The sequence below is a fragment of the Peromyscus californicus genome, unplaced genomic scaffold (genome assembly GCF_007827085.1).
Source record: "Peromyscus californicus insignis strain IS unplaced genomic scaffold, ASM782708v3 Scaffold_24__1_contigs__length_46423439, whole genome shotgun sequence".
In the NCBI taxonomy this organism is placed as follows: domain Eukaryota; kingdom Metazoa; phylum Chordata; class Mammalia; order Rodentia; family Cricetidae; genus Peromyscus; species Peromyscus californicus.
This window is the reverse complement of record NW_026294535.1, coordinates 45,759,620-45,773,252: the sequence shown is the minus strand read 5'-3', so window position 1 is coordinate 45,773,252 and position 13,633 is coordinate 45,759,620. Positions and strand designations below refer to the sequence as shown.

Genomic DNA, 13,633 nt, shown 5'->3' with positions numbered 1-13,633 from the left:
ACCCTGTCTCGAAAAACCAAAAAAAAAAAAAAAAAAAAAAAAGCAAATAGCAGTTTGTATTGCTATACACTGTCTTTTAAATTTCAGAGGATTCCATTTGTATGCCTTATTTCCTAAGTAACATATTCAGAAAGTCCTTACCTATGCCAGTATTTTGTAATTTTTTCCTGCTTTTTCCTCTTGCTGTTCAGTTGTTCAATGTGATGATTTTGTTCTTTTCTTTTTCTCCTCAGTCTATCATAAAATTATTATAGCAACATGAAATAGAATCTTCTTTCTAAAAATAATGAATGCTGGTAAGGATGTAGGCAAAAGGAACCCTGATGTACTGCCAGTGTGAATGCAGATTACTACACTCACTATATAGTACAAAGACATCACAAAATAACTATAAATATAATCGCAATGTTTAACAGATCAACCACTCCAAAGTATACACTCACAGGTGTCAGTCACTATACAAGATATGAGTGAATAGCCATGTTTATTGCAACACTTTTCACAATATCTATATCATGGAGTCAGCCTAAGTGACTGTCAATAGGGAGATATATTAAGAAAATAAAGTAGATAAACATAATTAGTAATTTTCAGCCCCCCAAAACAACAAAATCATGTTAGTTTCAGGAAAAGGGATAGAACTAGAGCTCAACATATAAAACAATAAGTCAGATTCCCCAAGACAAAGGTCACGTGCTTTTTGTCATATGTGGAAAAGAAAAATGTTTTTATGAAAGTAGAGAAAAGGAATCACACAATTATTCTGAAAAGTATGTACAACCTATAAAATGCACTTTGAGTACATATATGTGTATGTCTCTGTGTGGGGTTGTGCATGTAAGTGTAGTGTCTCTGGAGGCCATAAGAAGGTGTCAGACCTGAAGAGCTGTAGTTACAGGTGGTTGTGAACCAGGCAATGTGGGGCCTAGGAGAAGAGTTCAAGTCCTCTGCAAGGGAAGAACCAGCTTGTACCTCATCTTAAGTATTCTTAACTATTGAGCCCTCCCTACAGCACCTATAAATGCACCTTGAATAGAAATTTAAAATAAAAACCCCACTCTGTGGTTGAGGATGTAAGAAACAAGGGTCCTGATACACTGTTGTTGAGAATTTAGTTTAGATTCACTTATGGTTTACTTCTTATTCAAAAATTCTAATTTGAGGACTTCATCCAAATGCTAAACACTGTTGTTAAATATTACAGGATTTTGAAATATTCTGTCTATTCTTTGAGAATTTCATACATGTATAAAATGCATTTTGAGCATATTCACTGTCCAGCTCCTCCTGAATATCCCTCTAACCAAGTATATCCGAAGCTCACGTCCCTTTCTTTTTCTCTTTTTATAGTCCTCTGAGTCTAATTAGTGCTGCACATATGAACATGGACTTAAGTTTTTAAATTATACTTTTTAATGTGCATGTGCACTATCTTAGACATTAGTGTACTGTTCTAATTGCTAAAATTGAAGAAATTTTTCTCCTAGAAACTGACCTCTAAGAAAGGAATGATATTTCCTTACAAAATAAACTATGCACCTGTAGGCAAGATTGAAATCCCTCTAAGCACTTATGTGATGAATTGTTAAAGAAATAAGCCAGATGAAATGGGGTATTTGTAGAATAACACACTCAGATTAGAGTTAATTGGTCTATGACAGGTTGTCTTTTCACATCTAAATTTATCAATTTTTATAGCCACTTGAAATATTCTTTATTTTCTCTGATTCTAAACCCAGAACTGTGTAACTATAATTTCAAAAGATGGACATGTGATATAAATCAAACACAATTCTGGAACTAATTTTCTAGAGTCATAGCTTTAAAAAGTAACAGTTTGTGCATATATTTTTATTTCCATAAAAAGTACTTCTGTACCTAAATCTGTCAGTCCCTTAGGAAATGATGGTCTTGGTTTGCAGTCACCCTGAGAATTCATTGTTCTTAGATGATTTCCAATAGGACACAGAGGCACAGCTCTTCCATTACATCAGACACAGTGAATTTTCATATTGTTCTGTATGTCACACTTAACCAGGTTTATAATACTCCTGATAAGTGAGTTGTAGTAAGCAATAGAAATGGTGATTTCATGCACCTTCCCACTAAGCAATAAATTAGTCAAAACTATTATCTCTAAGACAATGTGAAAATCGGTCACGTATTTTAAGTTAGGATGAACTGAGCCAGAATGGTCCAACCATACTCTATGTTTACCAGGATAATGGCTGAAATATGCAAGGGCACATACACCAGGAATCTACATATACAACTGAGGAGAGCCATTGAATCAATAAAAGGCTAGTATTTTAATATCTTTTTATAGAGAAATAATTGTAAATTATTACAAGTGAGATGTAGCAATGATGTAACAGCAGGTAATATTTTAATTTTTATTTGATATTTATAATACCCAACAAAATTCAATGCAATTATATTTACTAGATTGTGATCACATCATCTCATAGTGTAATTGGTGTTGTTATCCCTTTCAGTATATAGAACAATTACAGAACCACACATCCTGGATGTGTGGTTCTGTAATTGTTGAAGCAGAACAAACCAATAGTTTCAAATGAGGAAATTCCATGGTAAGTGTTACAGTATTAATCATGTGATTATATTATAGATGAATAAATTTGAGGATGCTGACTATTTTTTCAAGCCGAGGCTGGCTTGGTATATAGTTCCTTTATCTAAGGCTGCTTCACCTGCCTAGAGAACTCTGTCTCAAGCCTTCAATCCTGCAGAAACCATTTACAGGTCCAAATGCTCAGAAATCTCCTTCTGTAAATTCCTGTAACTGACAAAGGAAAGTACATTTATTTTCAATTATCATTTACTGCCCCATATGTTTATTTCATATTTGTACTGTTTTCAAATGAACAATTTATGCTTTACAGGGTGCCAATGATTCTATTATCATCATCAATGCAAAACACATGGTGTACCTAAAATACATTTTCTACTTGAAATGTCTTAAATATTTTATTGTGATAATTTAAGAAGCACCTAGTAGGAATTTTTTCCCTAGAGATATCACTAATTCTTCATAGTAGCCAGGCTCTACAGACTGACTTATAACTAGAATTTGAGTAAAGTGTTGCATAAAATCTTTTATAAAAAGAGTAATTTTAAAACTATGACTTCTGAAAACAGCCTCTCTTAGTTGTCCCCTACAGTAAATTCAAATAACAGTAGGTATTTTTCATGTTTGATCTAACTCATTTAATTTCAAGTATATAAAATTGGTGAAATAGTGATACATATATATATATATATACATATATGTGTGTGTACATATATATTTTTCAGTACACAAATGATTGTTGATATGTTTCAATAATCTAATGGTACTATGAATAGAGTCTAAAATATGTGTCCATTTCATTCTTACTATGTAATGTGTTTTAAACTTATTATGGACTTTCTATGTGTTTTTTTTTCCTTCTGATCATGCTCACATGCTCCTGCCTTTGTTTGTACACTAGGAAATAAGCAAGATGCACATTAATAACATAACCATTCCCTGTTTAAAAGACCTATTCATTGTACACTTATATTAAGAAATTATCTTCCACAATATTACATTTATTTTCCTTGAGTTAGTTCACATGAGTAAAAAATAAGAACTCTTTAGGCTTTCATAATTGTTTATCATTCTCTTCACTCCATGATTTTCTTAATGTGTGAAGATAGGTATATATTTCTCTATGTGTACAGTAATTTCCTGTGTATCTCACACCAGTAGATCCTATCTATTTTAAAACCTCAGAAATACAAAAAACATGATATGTCGCTCTCCCTAGGAACATCATCAAACTATTCCAAATGATATTACATTGGAAAGGAAGTTGAATCTGGGATAACACTAGAGATGCATAATTTGGATCCTCATAAGAAAAACAACTGACCTCACCTGTGTTTGTTATACGAATATATCTAAAAAAAATGGTATCACTAGCCATAAAACAAAATCACTAAGAATGAATTAGTTTAAGTTTTGTTGGATTGAATGAAGTAAACTCAACACACCAATTCTAGCTACTAAACAGTAGATGTGTTCATGAAAGCCAGATACAGACTGTTGTTCATGTGTCATTTTAATCTACTAACAATTTAAAAGTTTAACTGGGAATTTATATGCCATCTTAATTCCTGTGTAGTATACAGAGCATATGCATCTTAGAAACCTTAAGGATATTGTAATTATTAACATACAAATTTTACTTTAGACACTTATAGAACTATAAACATGATGTAATATATGAAGGATCATTATTGAATCAGATACTCTAGAAATACAAAATATTTGTCTCATATAACTCTAATAGATGAATGAACTTTGCATATGTACATGAAACACCAGTTTGCAATATATAGGTTGTTATTTTTTTCATAAAGATCTTTTTTCCTCTCTGACACCCATCATGAGACAGAGGACAGTAATGGGAAAGCAAACAAAAAAGGATTTTATGGTAGCAGGTTTAAATGACAACTCAATTTAAAACTTGTAACATATTAGAATACATTTTACAATCACATTGTAAAAATTATTCATTGAAGTTTTTCCTTCTTAGAAATTTCCCATATGTGTATGTAGCACGAATTCTAAAAGGTCTTGTAATAAAAACCTGGGAGACTGATGTTGGGGTAAATGCTGAAAGATCAGAGAGACAAAGGAACAAGCCACTGCCATGTCTCACCTCACTAACTTCACGAATCCTCTGATTGAATATCTCTGAGTCTTCCATCAAAAGGGGTCCAGCTGAAATAGCCTTTAGTTCCTGTCTTCCCATGCCTTATATACCTTTCTCTGCCCAGCCATCACTTCCTTCCTAGTGCTGGGATTAATGGCCTGTGTGCTTCCCAAATATGGGATTAAAGGTGCGAGATCTCAAGTGCTGGGATTAAAGGCATGTGACTCCCAATTATTGGGATTAAAGGCGTGTGCCAAAACAGCCTGACATCTATGTTTAATCTAGTGACATGTTCTGTTCTCTGATCCTCAAGCAAATTTTATTGTGGTACACAATATATCACCACATTGGCTTTTCAGGCTGAGGAGTCCTTGAGGTAAGACTTGGCAGCGACTTGTTCCTTTTCTCTCTGATCTTTCATCATTTACCCCAACATCTGGCTCTAGGTTTTTTGTTATAAGACCTTTCAACATTTGTGTTACATATGTATCCTTAAATCATTAGGTTTATGGCTCCTGGGAAAGAAAGAATCTCCTATAAACATTATATTTTTACTCTTAAGGCATTTCATTTTAAAATTTTGAGATTTCATCTCAAAATTTCAAAATATCACACCCTTGAACAATCCATTGGGATAAAGTATATCAAAAGGACAGGCACCGATGGACATTAACGAAACTGAGGAGCTCTATGTCGAATGACTGACATGCCTCCTGTAAGTTTGTACAGACAGAAAATCAGAGTTCTAATAAACATGCTGAAAAGGCAAAGGACCTGCACATGGGATGAACTCTAAGATGATATTTAAAAATATCACTGTTTAAACTTCTCAAACTAGAATGTTCTAGGATGTAAAAGGAACAACTTTTAAATTTAGTTGTTTTTTTTTTTATTTTTTTCCCTCTAGACTTAGTAGAAAAAGAAAGAAATGAAGAACCAATCTGTGGAGATAGTGTTCATTTTGCTTGGACTGACAGGTGACCCTCATCTACAAATTCTGATTTTCCTGTTTCTGTTTTTCAATTACATCTTGAGCCTGATGGGGAACTTAGTGATTATTCTCCTCACCCTGCTGGACCTCCGCCTCAAGACTCCAATGTATTTCTTCCTCCGGAATTTCTCCTTCCTAGAAATTGCATTCACATCTGCCTGCATCCCACGGTTCTTGATGAGCATTCTCACTGGAGACAAAACAATTTCCTACAATGCTTGTGTAGCTCAATTATTCTTCTTCTTTCTGTTACTAATCACAGAGTTTTACCTCCTGGCTGCCATGTCCTATGATCGCTATGTTGCCATCTGCAGACCACTGCACTACCCCATTATCATGAACAGCAAAGTGTGCCACTTGCTGGTCATCAGCTCCTGGGTGACTGGGTTTTTATCCATCTTCCCTCCTTTGATGTTGGGACTCAAACTGGAATTCTGTGCTTCCAAAACCATAGATCACTTCCTATGTGACACTTCTCCTGTCCTCCAGCTGTCTTGCACAGACACACGATTCATAGAATGGATGGCTTTTGTCATAGCTGTGATGACACTCGTCATCACCTTGATCTTAGTGATCCTCTCCTACACAGTCATCATCAAAACCATCCTCAAGTTCCCTTCAGCTCAACAACGGAGAAAGGCCTTTTCCACCTGTTCCTCACACATGGTTGTTGTCTCCATTACTTATGGGAGTTGTATCTTCATGTACATGAAAACATCAGCCAAGGAAAGGGTGACTTTAAATAAAGGTGTAGCTGTGCTCAACACTTCTGTGGCCCCTTTGCTAAACCCTTTCATTTACACCTTAAGGAACCAGCAGGTAAAGGAAGCTTTCAAACAGGTATTTCACAGATTTTGTTCTGCTCAAAACAGTGAATTAAGATTTAGGCATAAATAGCATGCTGTTGTAACATGACTGAAAAAAATGAAAATGATTGTCAAATATATCCACTGTGGCCTATGCTAGTTTTCTCCTTTACTACTTAGATCATAGTAAGCATTCTTATTGCTCTATGCTCATTTTTCAGAATAGGTCTTCTGAATCATTGGGAAGAAACTGCCTCTTCAATCCACAATGTATAATTCTATCTTTACTCAAAAATCTCTCTTCTCATTAATGATAGGTTTATTTCCTAAATGTATTGTGTAATTGAACGCTGTTAGATATAATGGAATAATTTTTATGTATATTAATTGCTAATCATTTCATTAGCAGTTTAATATTTTGCATTGCTAAGCATAGAGGCAAGTACAGAGTATGTGTGAATGAGGTTGCTATGGAAAATAACCAGAAAATCTGAGTTAATTTAAAGATAAAATTAGTCTTCTAGAAGGAAGGATCCATATGATGAACCTTATGAGATAAATGAAGGAAATAAAGCTTCAAGGGGACTGTAATGAGAAGTATAAAGCATGTAAAAGAATGAATTGTTTCTCCTGTAGAGTTATAATTAATAATTAGTTGATGTATTTTGATGGCTTCATAGGAAGAAATAACTTGACTTCATGCTTTGATGCTGTTTTTCATATTTCTTCATGGTCCTGAATCCTAGAAATGATACTAGTTGTGAAAAAGTCAATATGTAACTTGTTTACATGTTGGTTTGAAGAAATTTCTATTTGTAAATTAAAATTTTCTAATGAATGTTCTTCAGTCATTTTTTACAAAATTAATGATGTATCTCTTATATACTACAGTATAACTTATTTTAATCTAAATGCATTGGAAAATTTCACAGCCATGAAACTATGCTGTAGGATGTCTCTCTGTACCCTGTGAATATGTGTTGCTCTCATTGATTGATAAATACAGCTCTTTGTCCAGTGGTGAGGTAGAATAAAGTTAGCAGTAGAATCAAACTGAAGATGGACTTGAAGAAGGGTAGATGCTGCAACCCACATGAGAAGCAAGATGTGAAAGAACTGGTAAACCATGGGCCATGTTGCAATACATAGATTAATAGAAATGGGTAAATTTAAATGTAAGAGCTAGGCAGTAATAAGCCTGAGCCATTGGCTAAGCATTTGCAATTATTATATGGCTCTGATTATTTGGAAATGGCTATGGGACGAGGCAGGACAGAGAAAAGCCTTCATTTACAGAACTACATAAAATGTGATATTGATGTTTTTTCTTCACCTTTTCTCTTATTTTTTCCTGGATATAAATAAAAATGAAAACAACACAACCTCTGAGACACATTATTTTTATTAATTTTTAAAAATCACCATACAAAGCCATGGCCTTCATTATGACATTCTCATATACACATCACGATTCTTTTCTCTAAATTTCTCCCCACTGCTCTCCTATAACCTCTCCAAGTTCCCTTCCTTCCTACAATCTCCTCTCTGCTTTCAAGGCTCAAGTTCTCTACTATGCTTTCTTTCCCCACTCCTTCAATGTCTCTACCTATCAGTCACCCCCCTGAACACACCCACATCTGTTTGCCATTAAATCTAGTGTCCACGTCATGGATTTCCTTGAGAAGGGGAAATAGAAGAGATCTCCTGGCAGGTAGGTGATAGAAACTTGAGGAAGCAGATTGGGAAGGCAGAGCATGGGGAGCAGGTTGGGGTGGGATGAAGTGGGGAGTAAGGGCAGAGGCTGATGGGGTGCGGGGCATTTCAGAGTTTTGAGGAAAACTGGTACCAGAGAAACTCCCAGGAATCCACAAGGATGACCCAGTTAAAACTCATAGCAGTAGTGGAGAGGGTGACTGAAGTGGCCATCTACTGTAATCAGATTTGTAACTATCCTAATTGTCATCAGAGAGTCTTTATGCAGCAATTGATGGAAGGAGATGCAGAGATCCACAGGCAAGCACTGGGCCAAGCTCCAGGAGTCTTCCTAAAGAAAGGCAGGAGGGATTTACAAGCCAGGGAAACCAAGATTATGACAAAAGAACCCACAGAGACAGCTGATCTGAGCTCCTGGGAACACATGAACTCTGGACCAATAGATACAAAGCCTGTATGGGACTGACCTAGGCCCTATGCATTTGTGTGACAATTGTGTAGCTTGGTCTGTTTGTAAGGCTCTTAGCAGTGAGATAAGGACCTGTCCCTGTCCCTGGAACTTAGCTGACTTTTGGGAACCTGTTCTCCATGCTGGATTACCTAGCCTAGCCTTGATGCAGAGGAAGGAGTTTGGTGCTACCACCGCAACTGAATGTTCCATGCTTTGTTCAAGCCCATGGGAGGCCTGCACCATTCTGAATGGAGAGAGAGGAGTAGCAGATGGAGAGGGGGTAGATGGGAGTGGGGAGGGGACAGGAGGAGAGGAAGGAGGGGAAATTGTGGTGGGCATGTGAAAAATGAAAAATATTAATTAAAAAGCTTAAATATAAAAAAAAAAAATCTAGCCGGGCGGTGGTGGCGCACGCCTTTAATCCCAGGACTCGGGAGGCAGAGCCAGGCGGATCTCTGTGAGTTCGAGGCCAGCCTGGACTACCAAGTGAGTTCCAGGAAAGGTGCAAAGCTACACAGAGAAACCCTGTCTCGAAAAACCAAAAAAAAAAAAAAAAATCTAGTGATCTTTCAGGCAACTTAGAGAATGCTGTTCTCCTATCCACACGAAAGGGACTTCATGCTTTGTGTGTTTTCCTTTTGTTTTGTTATTTTTGTCTTATTGGTTTTCTTTCCTTCCTTCTTTCTTTCTTTTTTTTTTTTTTTTTTTTTGAGTGAGAACATAAAGTTTGGTATTTAGGGAGGTGTTACAGAAAACAAGAGCACACTACTGTTTGGGAAAACCCTGGTTATTTCATTTGTAGGGAAAACAGAACAGTGGATTGAAGGATGGAACATCCTGTATTCTGATTAAAGAGTGGGGAATGTAATTATTTTAAAAATTAGCTGGATTTTAAGCCAGGTGGTGGTTGCACACGCCTTTAATCCCAGCACTCAGGAGGCAGAGCCATGCGAATCTCTGTGAGTTTGAGGCCAGCCTGGTCTACAGAGTGAGTTCCAGGACAGGCACCAAAACTACACAGAGAAACCCTGTCTCCAAACAAACAAAAAAACAAAAAAAAAAACCTATCCATTAAGATGAAATATGTATAATAAAAATATATACTGGAGATAGGTAATACAAGATACTAAAACATGCAAAATATCCCATGTTCATTATCTTGAACAAGTTATATTGTATCAGTGGCCATATTATCTGAAGCAACCCAAGATTTAGTAGTCACAGTCGCAACACCCATGCCGATCTTCATAAGAGCAGAGAACAATACTAAAATACATACAAAATCACCATAGATTCAACATAGGCAAAAAAAAAAATCTTGATAAAAATAGAATAGTGCTGAGATTTCTCAATAGACAATTTAAATTTATGCTTCAAACCCATAGTGAAAAAACATAGTGAATGGTATTGGAATGAAAACAAGCAGATGACTAATAGAATATAAATATATACAGCTACAGCCATGACTCTTGACAAGTGTCAAAAACAAATGGTAGAGAAGAGACAGACTCCTTAACAAGTGATAATGGTACATCTAATTAAATGATTAAAAACTAGATTCATTACTCCTGTGTAATATCAGCTTCAGATAGAATCATGATCTCTTTATAATGTATTTTCTTTCTCCTTTATAAATCAGTTCCTTATCATGTTTTCAAAAATTAGTTTATTGGACAGTTTCACACAATTATATAATATACATTGGTCATTTTCACCTCTATTACCTTCTCTTGTCCTCCCAGTCCTTCTAGTGGAATCCCTTAAACTTGAGTGGGGAGTCATTTACCAGAGCATGGGAAGCATACCACTGGCTATGACACTGAAGAAAATATCTTCCTATCCATCAGCAGCCATTCACTGTTCTCATGGGAGAGGAGAGATGACTCAGGCTGGAATGTTGAGGGACTTACCCATGTGCAAGTGACTATTGGTGTTGTTAGACCATAAGTGCAACAACTATGTCATACACAGAAGATAGGGGTTCATGGCCTACCTCCTCTTCTCCTGACTCTTAAATTCTTTTACTCAACTCTTAGGCATTGTGCTGTTTCCTGAGCCCAAGAGGGGAAGACATATACACATACATACATATATACATACATACAAATATATATTAGCATACATATCAATAGTCACTTTTTTTTAACCTGTTGGCCAGTTACAAGTCTTCACAATAACAAACATCTACTCTAATCAACAATAAATACTCTTACCAATATTAATGGTGATAAGTGCTAATCTATGGCCATAAACAAATACTTTGAAGACATAATGATAGCCATAACATGTCCCAATAATAGCTTATTCCCCAAGACCTAGGGCCTCACTAGTCATGAGCTTTTGATGAGGTTTACAATAAGCAGGAACTTCCTTCTTTGAAGCAGCATTAAGTTAAATCAAAAAGTGATTAGTGACCGCCATAAGAATCATGCCACTATTGCACCAGGAATGCAACAATTTGCCAGACCATTTAACTATTTGGTCTTCAGAGTCCACAGCTGAGTAAAACACGGATTTTTCTCTCTCAACAACCTGCATGGCAAATTCCTCCAATATGAAATCATGCCATCAGGGCTTAAGCTTCTACCTTAGTTCCATCTTTATTTCTGTGTGTATTGCAGCTAAACGATGAGATATCTTCAATAATATAGTCATCACCTATCTACAGTGTGAAACCATAAGAAATGCCAATAGCCTGTTTTGTTTGAGAGGCACTAGGAGGCTCTTTCACCAAATTCTAGAGAGGTATTATACTTTGGGCACTAATGTTTTCCTTTGGTAACACATGGTTCTGGGACGAGTATTATTCATGCTGGCACTATACCTTAATTCAATTCATTGACAAAAGTTAGATATACTATTAAATTAGCTTACATAGTAATGTGGTTTCCATGTGGCTTTTTTAACTGTCTTTAGTTTTGATTAACACCTCCTACTGTTTTCTCTCCTCTATACTTCTTACCTCCCACCCTCTCTTAAGCCTTTTCACTCTCAGTATCCCCCAACTTTCATATCACACCTGTTCTCATACCCTCCATATCCTGCCCTCTTTCTCCTTCTCCTATGGTTCTTTTCTAATTCTCTCACATGTACAAACATTACTTCAACTTGAGCAAAGAAATCTAAAATTTTGAAGGTGGAATCCACATATGAGAGAAAAGAAGTGACATTTGACTTTCTGTGTTACCGCTTTTAGGTAAACTCTTCATTTACTTTTACCTCTTCATTTCAAATATTTCCACACAAATTTCATAATTTTGATCTTTTCTTTCTTCTTTTTACTCCTAAACAAAATTCTATTGTGTGTATATTTCACAATTCCATTATTCATCAATCAGTTGATGATCAACTAGGATTATTCTAATTCCTAGCTATTATAAGTAGAGAAACTATGAATATTGATGTGCAAGGATTTCTATGGTAGCTCAAGGAATGGGGTAGATGAGTCACATAGTTCTGTTTTAGCTGTTTAAGAAACTAAAACACTAAAGTGTTTTAATATTTATTATGACTTATATTATGGTTATAGCTGTTACAATCTCCACAGAATTCACCACACCCTTTCATTTGTTTCTTTGATAATAGCCACTCTGGCTGGGTTATGCTACATAGAATGTTCAAAGCAATTTGATTTTCATGTCTTTATTGACTAAGAATATTTAACAGCTTTTAAAATGTTAATAGATTTATATACTTATTTTCAGGGCCTTCTTTTTTATTGAATGTGTTCCCGGTCCCATTTTTATTGAATAGTTGTTTTTCTTGATGTTTGCTGTTTTGAGGGGTTATTTTATGTTCTACATGAATCCTCTGTTAAATACGTACTTGACAAATATTGTCTGATTTTGTGGACTTCCCATTCATTCAAATAGCAGTTTGTATTGCTATACACTGTCTTTTAAATTTCAGAGGATTCCATCTATACGCCTTATTTCCTAAGTAACATATTCAGAAAGTCCTTACCTATGCCAGTATTTTGTAATTTTTCCCTCATTTTTCCTCTTGCTGTTTCAGTTGTTCAATGTGATGATTTTGTCCTTCTTTTCTTTTTCTCCTCAGTCTATCATAAAATTATTATAGCAACATGAAATAGAATCTTCTTTCTAAAAATAATGAAAGCTGGTAAGGATGTAGGCAAAGGAATCCTGATATACTGCCAGTGTGAATGCAGATTGCTACACTCACTATATAGTACAAAGACATCACAAAATAACTATAAATATAATCGCAATGTTTAACAGATCAACCACTCCAAAGTATACACTCACAGGTGTCAGTCACTATACAAGATATGAGTGAATAACTATAAATATAATCGCAATGTTTAACAGATCAACCACTCCAAAGTATACACTCACAGGTGTCAGTCACTATACAAGATATGAGTGAATAGCCATGTTTATTGCAATACTTTTCACAATATCTATATCATGGAGTCAGCCTAAGTGACTGTCAATAGGGAGATATATTAAGAAAATGAAGTAGATAAACATAATTAGTAATTTTCAGCCCCCCCAAACAACAAAATCATGTTAGTTTCAGGAAAAGGGATAGAACTAGAGCTCAACATATAAAACAATAAGTCAGATTCCCCAAGACAAAGGTCACGTGCTTTTTGTCATATGTGGAAAAGAAAAATGTTTTTATGAAAGTAGAGAGAAGGAGTCACACAATTATTCTGAAAAGTATGTACAACCTATAAAATGCACTTTGAGTACATATATGTGTATGTCTCTGTGTAGGGTTGCACATGTAAGTGTACTGTCTCTGGAGGCCATAAGAAGGTGTCAGACCTGAAGAGCTGTAGTTACAGGTGGTTGTGAACCAGGCAATGTGGGGCCTAGGAGAGGAGTTCAAGTCCTCTGCAAGGGAAGAACCAGCTTGTACCTCATCTTAAATATTCTTAACTATTAAGCCCTCCCTACAGCACCTATAAATACACCTTGAATAGAAATTTAAAACGAAAACCCTA

The 13,633-nt window shown here is 35.6% G+C and overlaps 1 protein-coding gene across 1 annotated transcript; it reads left to right on the top strand.

Moving 5' to 3' along the window:
* Positions 1 to 5,625: 5,625 nt before the first annotated feature.
* Positions 5,626 to 6,588, top strand: LOC128120071 (olfactory receptor 6C6-like). The gene has a single exon (XM_052753824.1). The coding sequence runs from the start codon at positions 5,629 to 5,631 to the stop codon at positions 6,586 to 6,588; it is 960 nt and encodes a 319-aa protein (XP_052609784.1). The 5' UTR covers positions 5,626 to 5,628.
* The last annotated feature ends 7,045 nt before the right edge of the window (positions 6,589 to 13,633 follow it).

Coding starts and splice junctions, on each gene's coding strand:
- LOC128120071 (XM_052753824.1), top strand. CDS start 5,629: ATGAAGAACCAATCTGTGGAGATAGTGTTCATTTTGCTTGGACTGACA.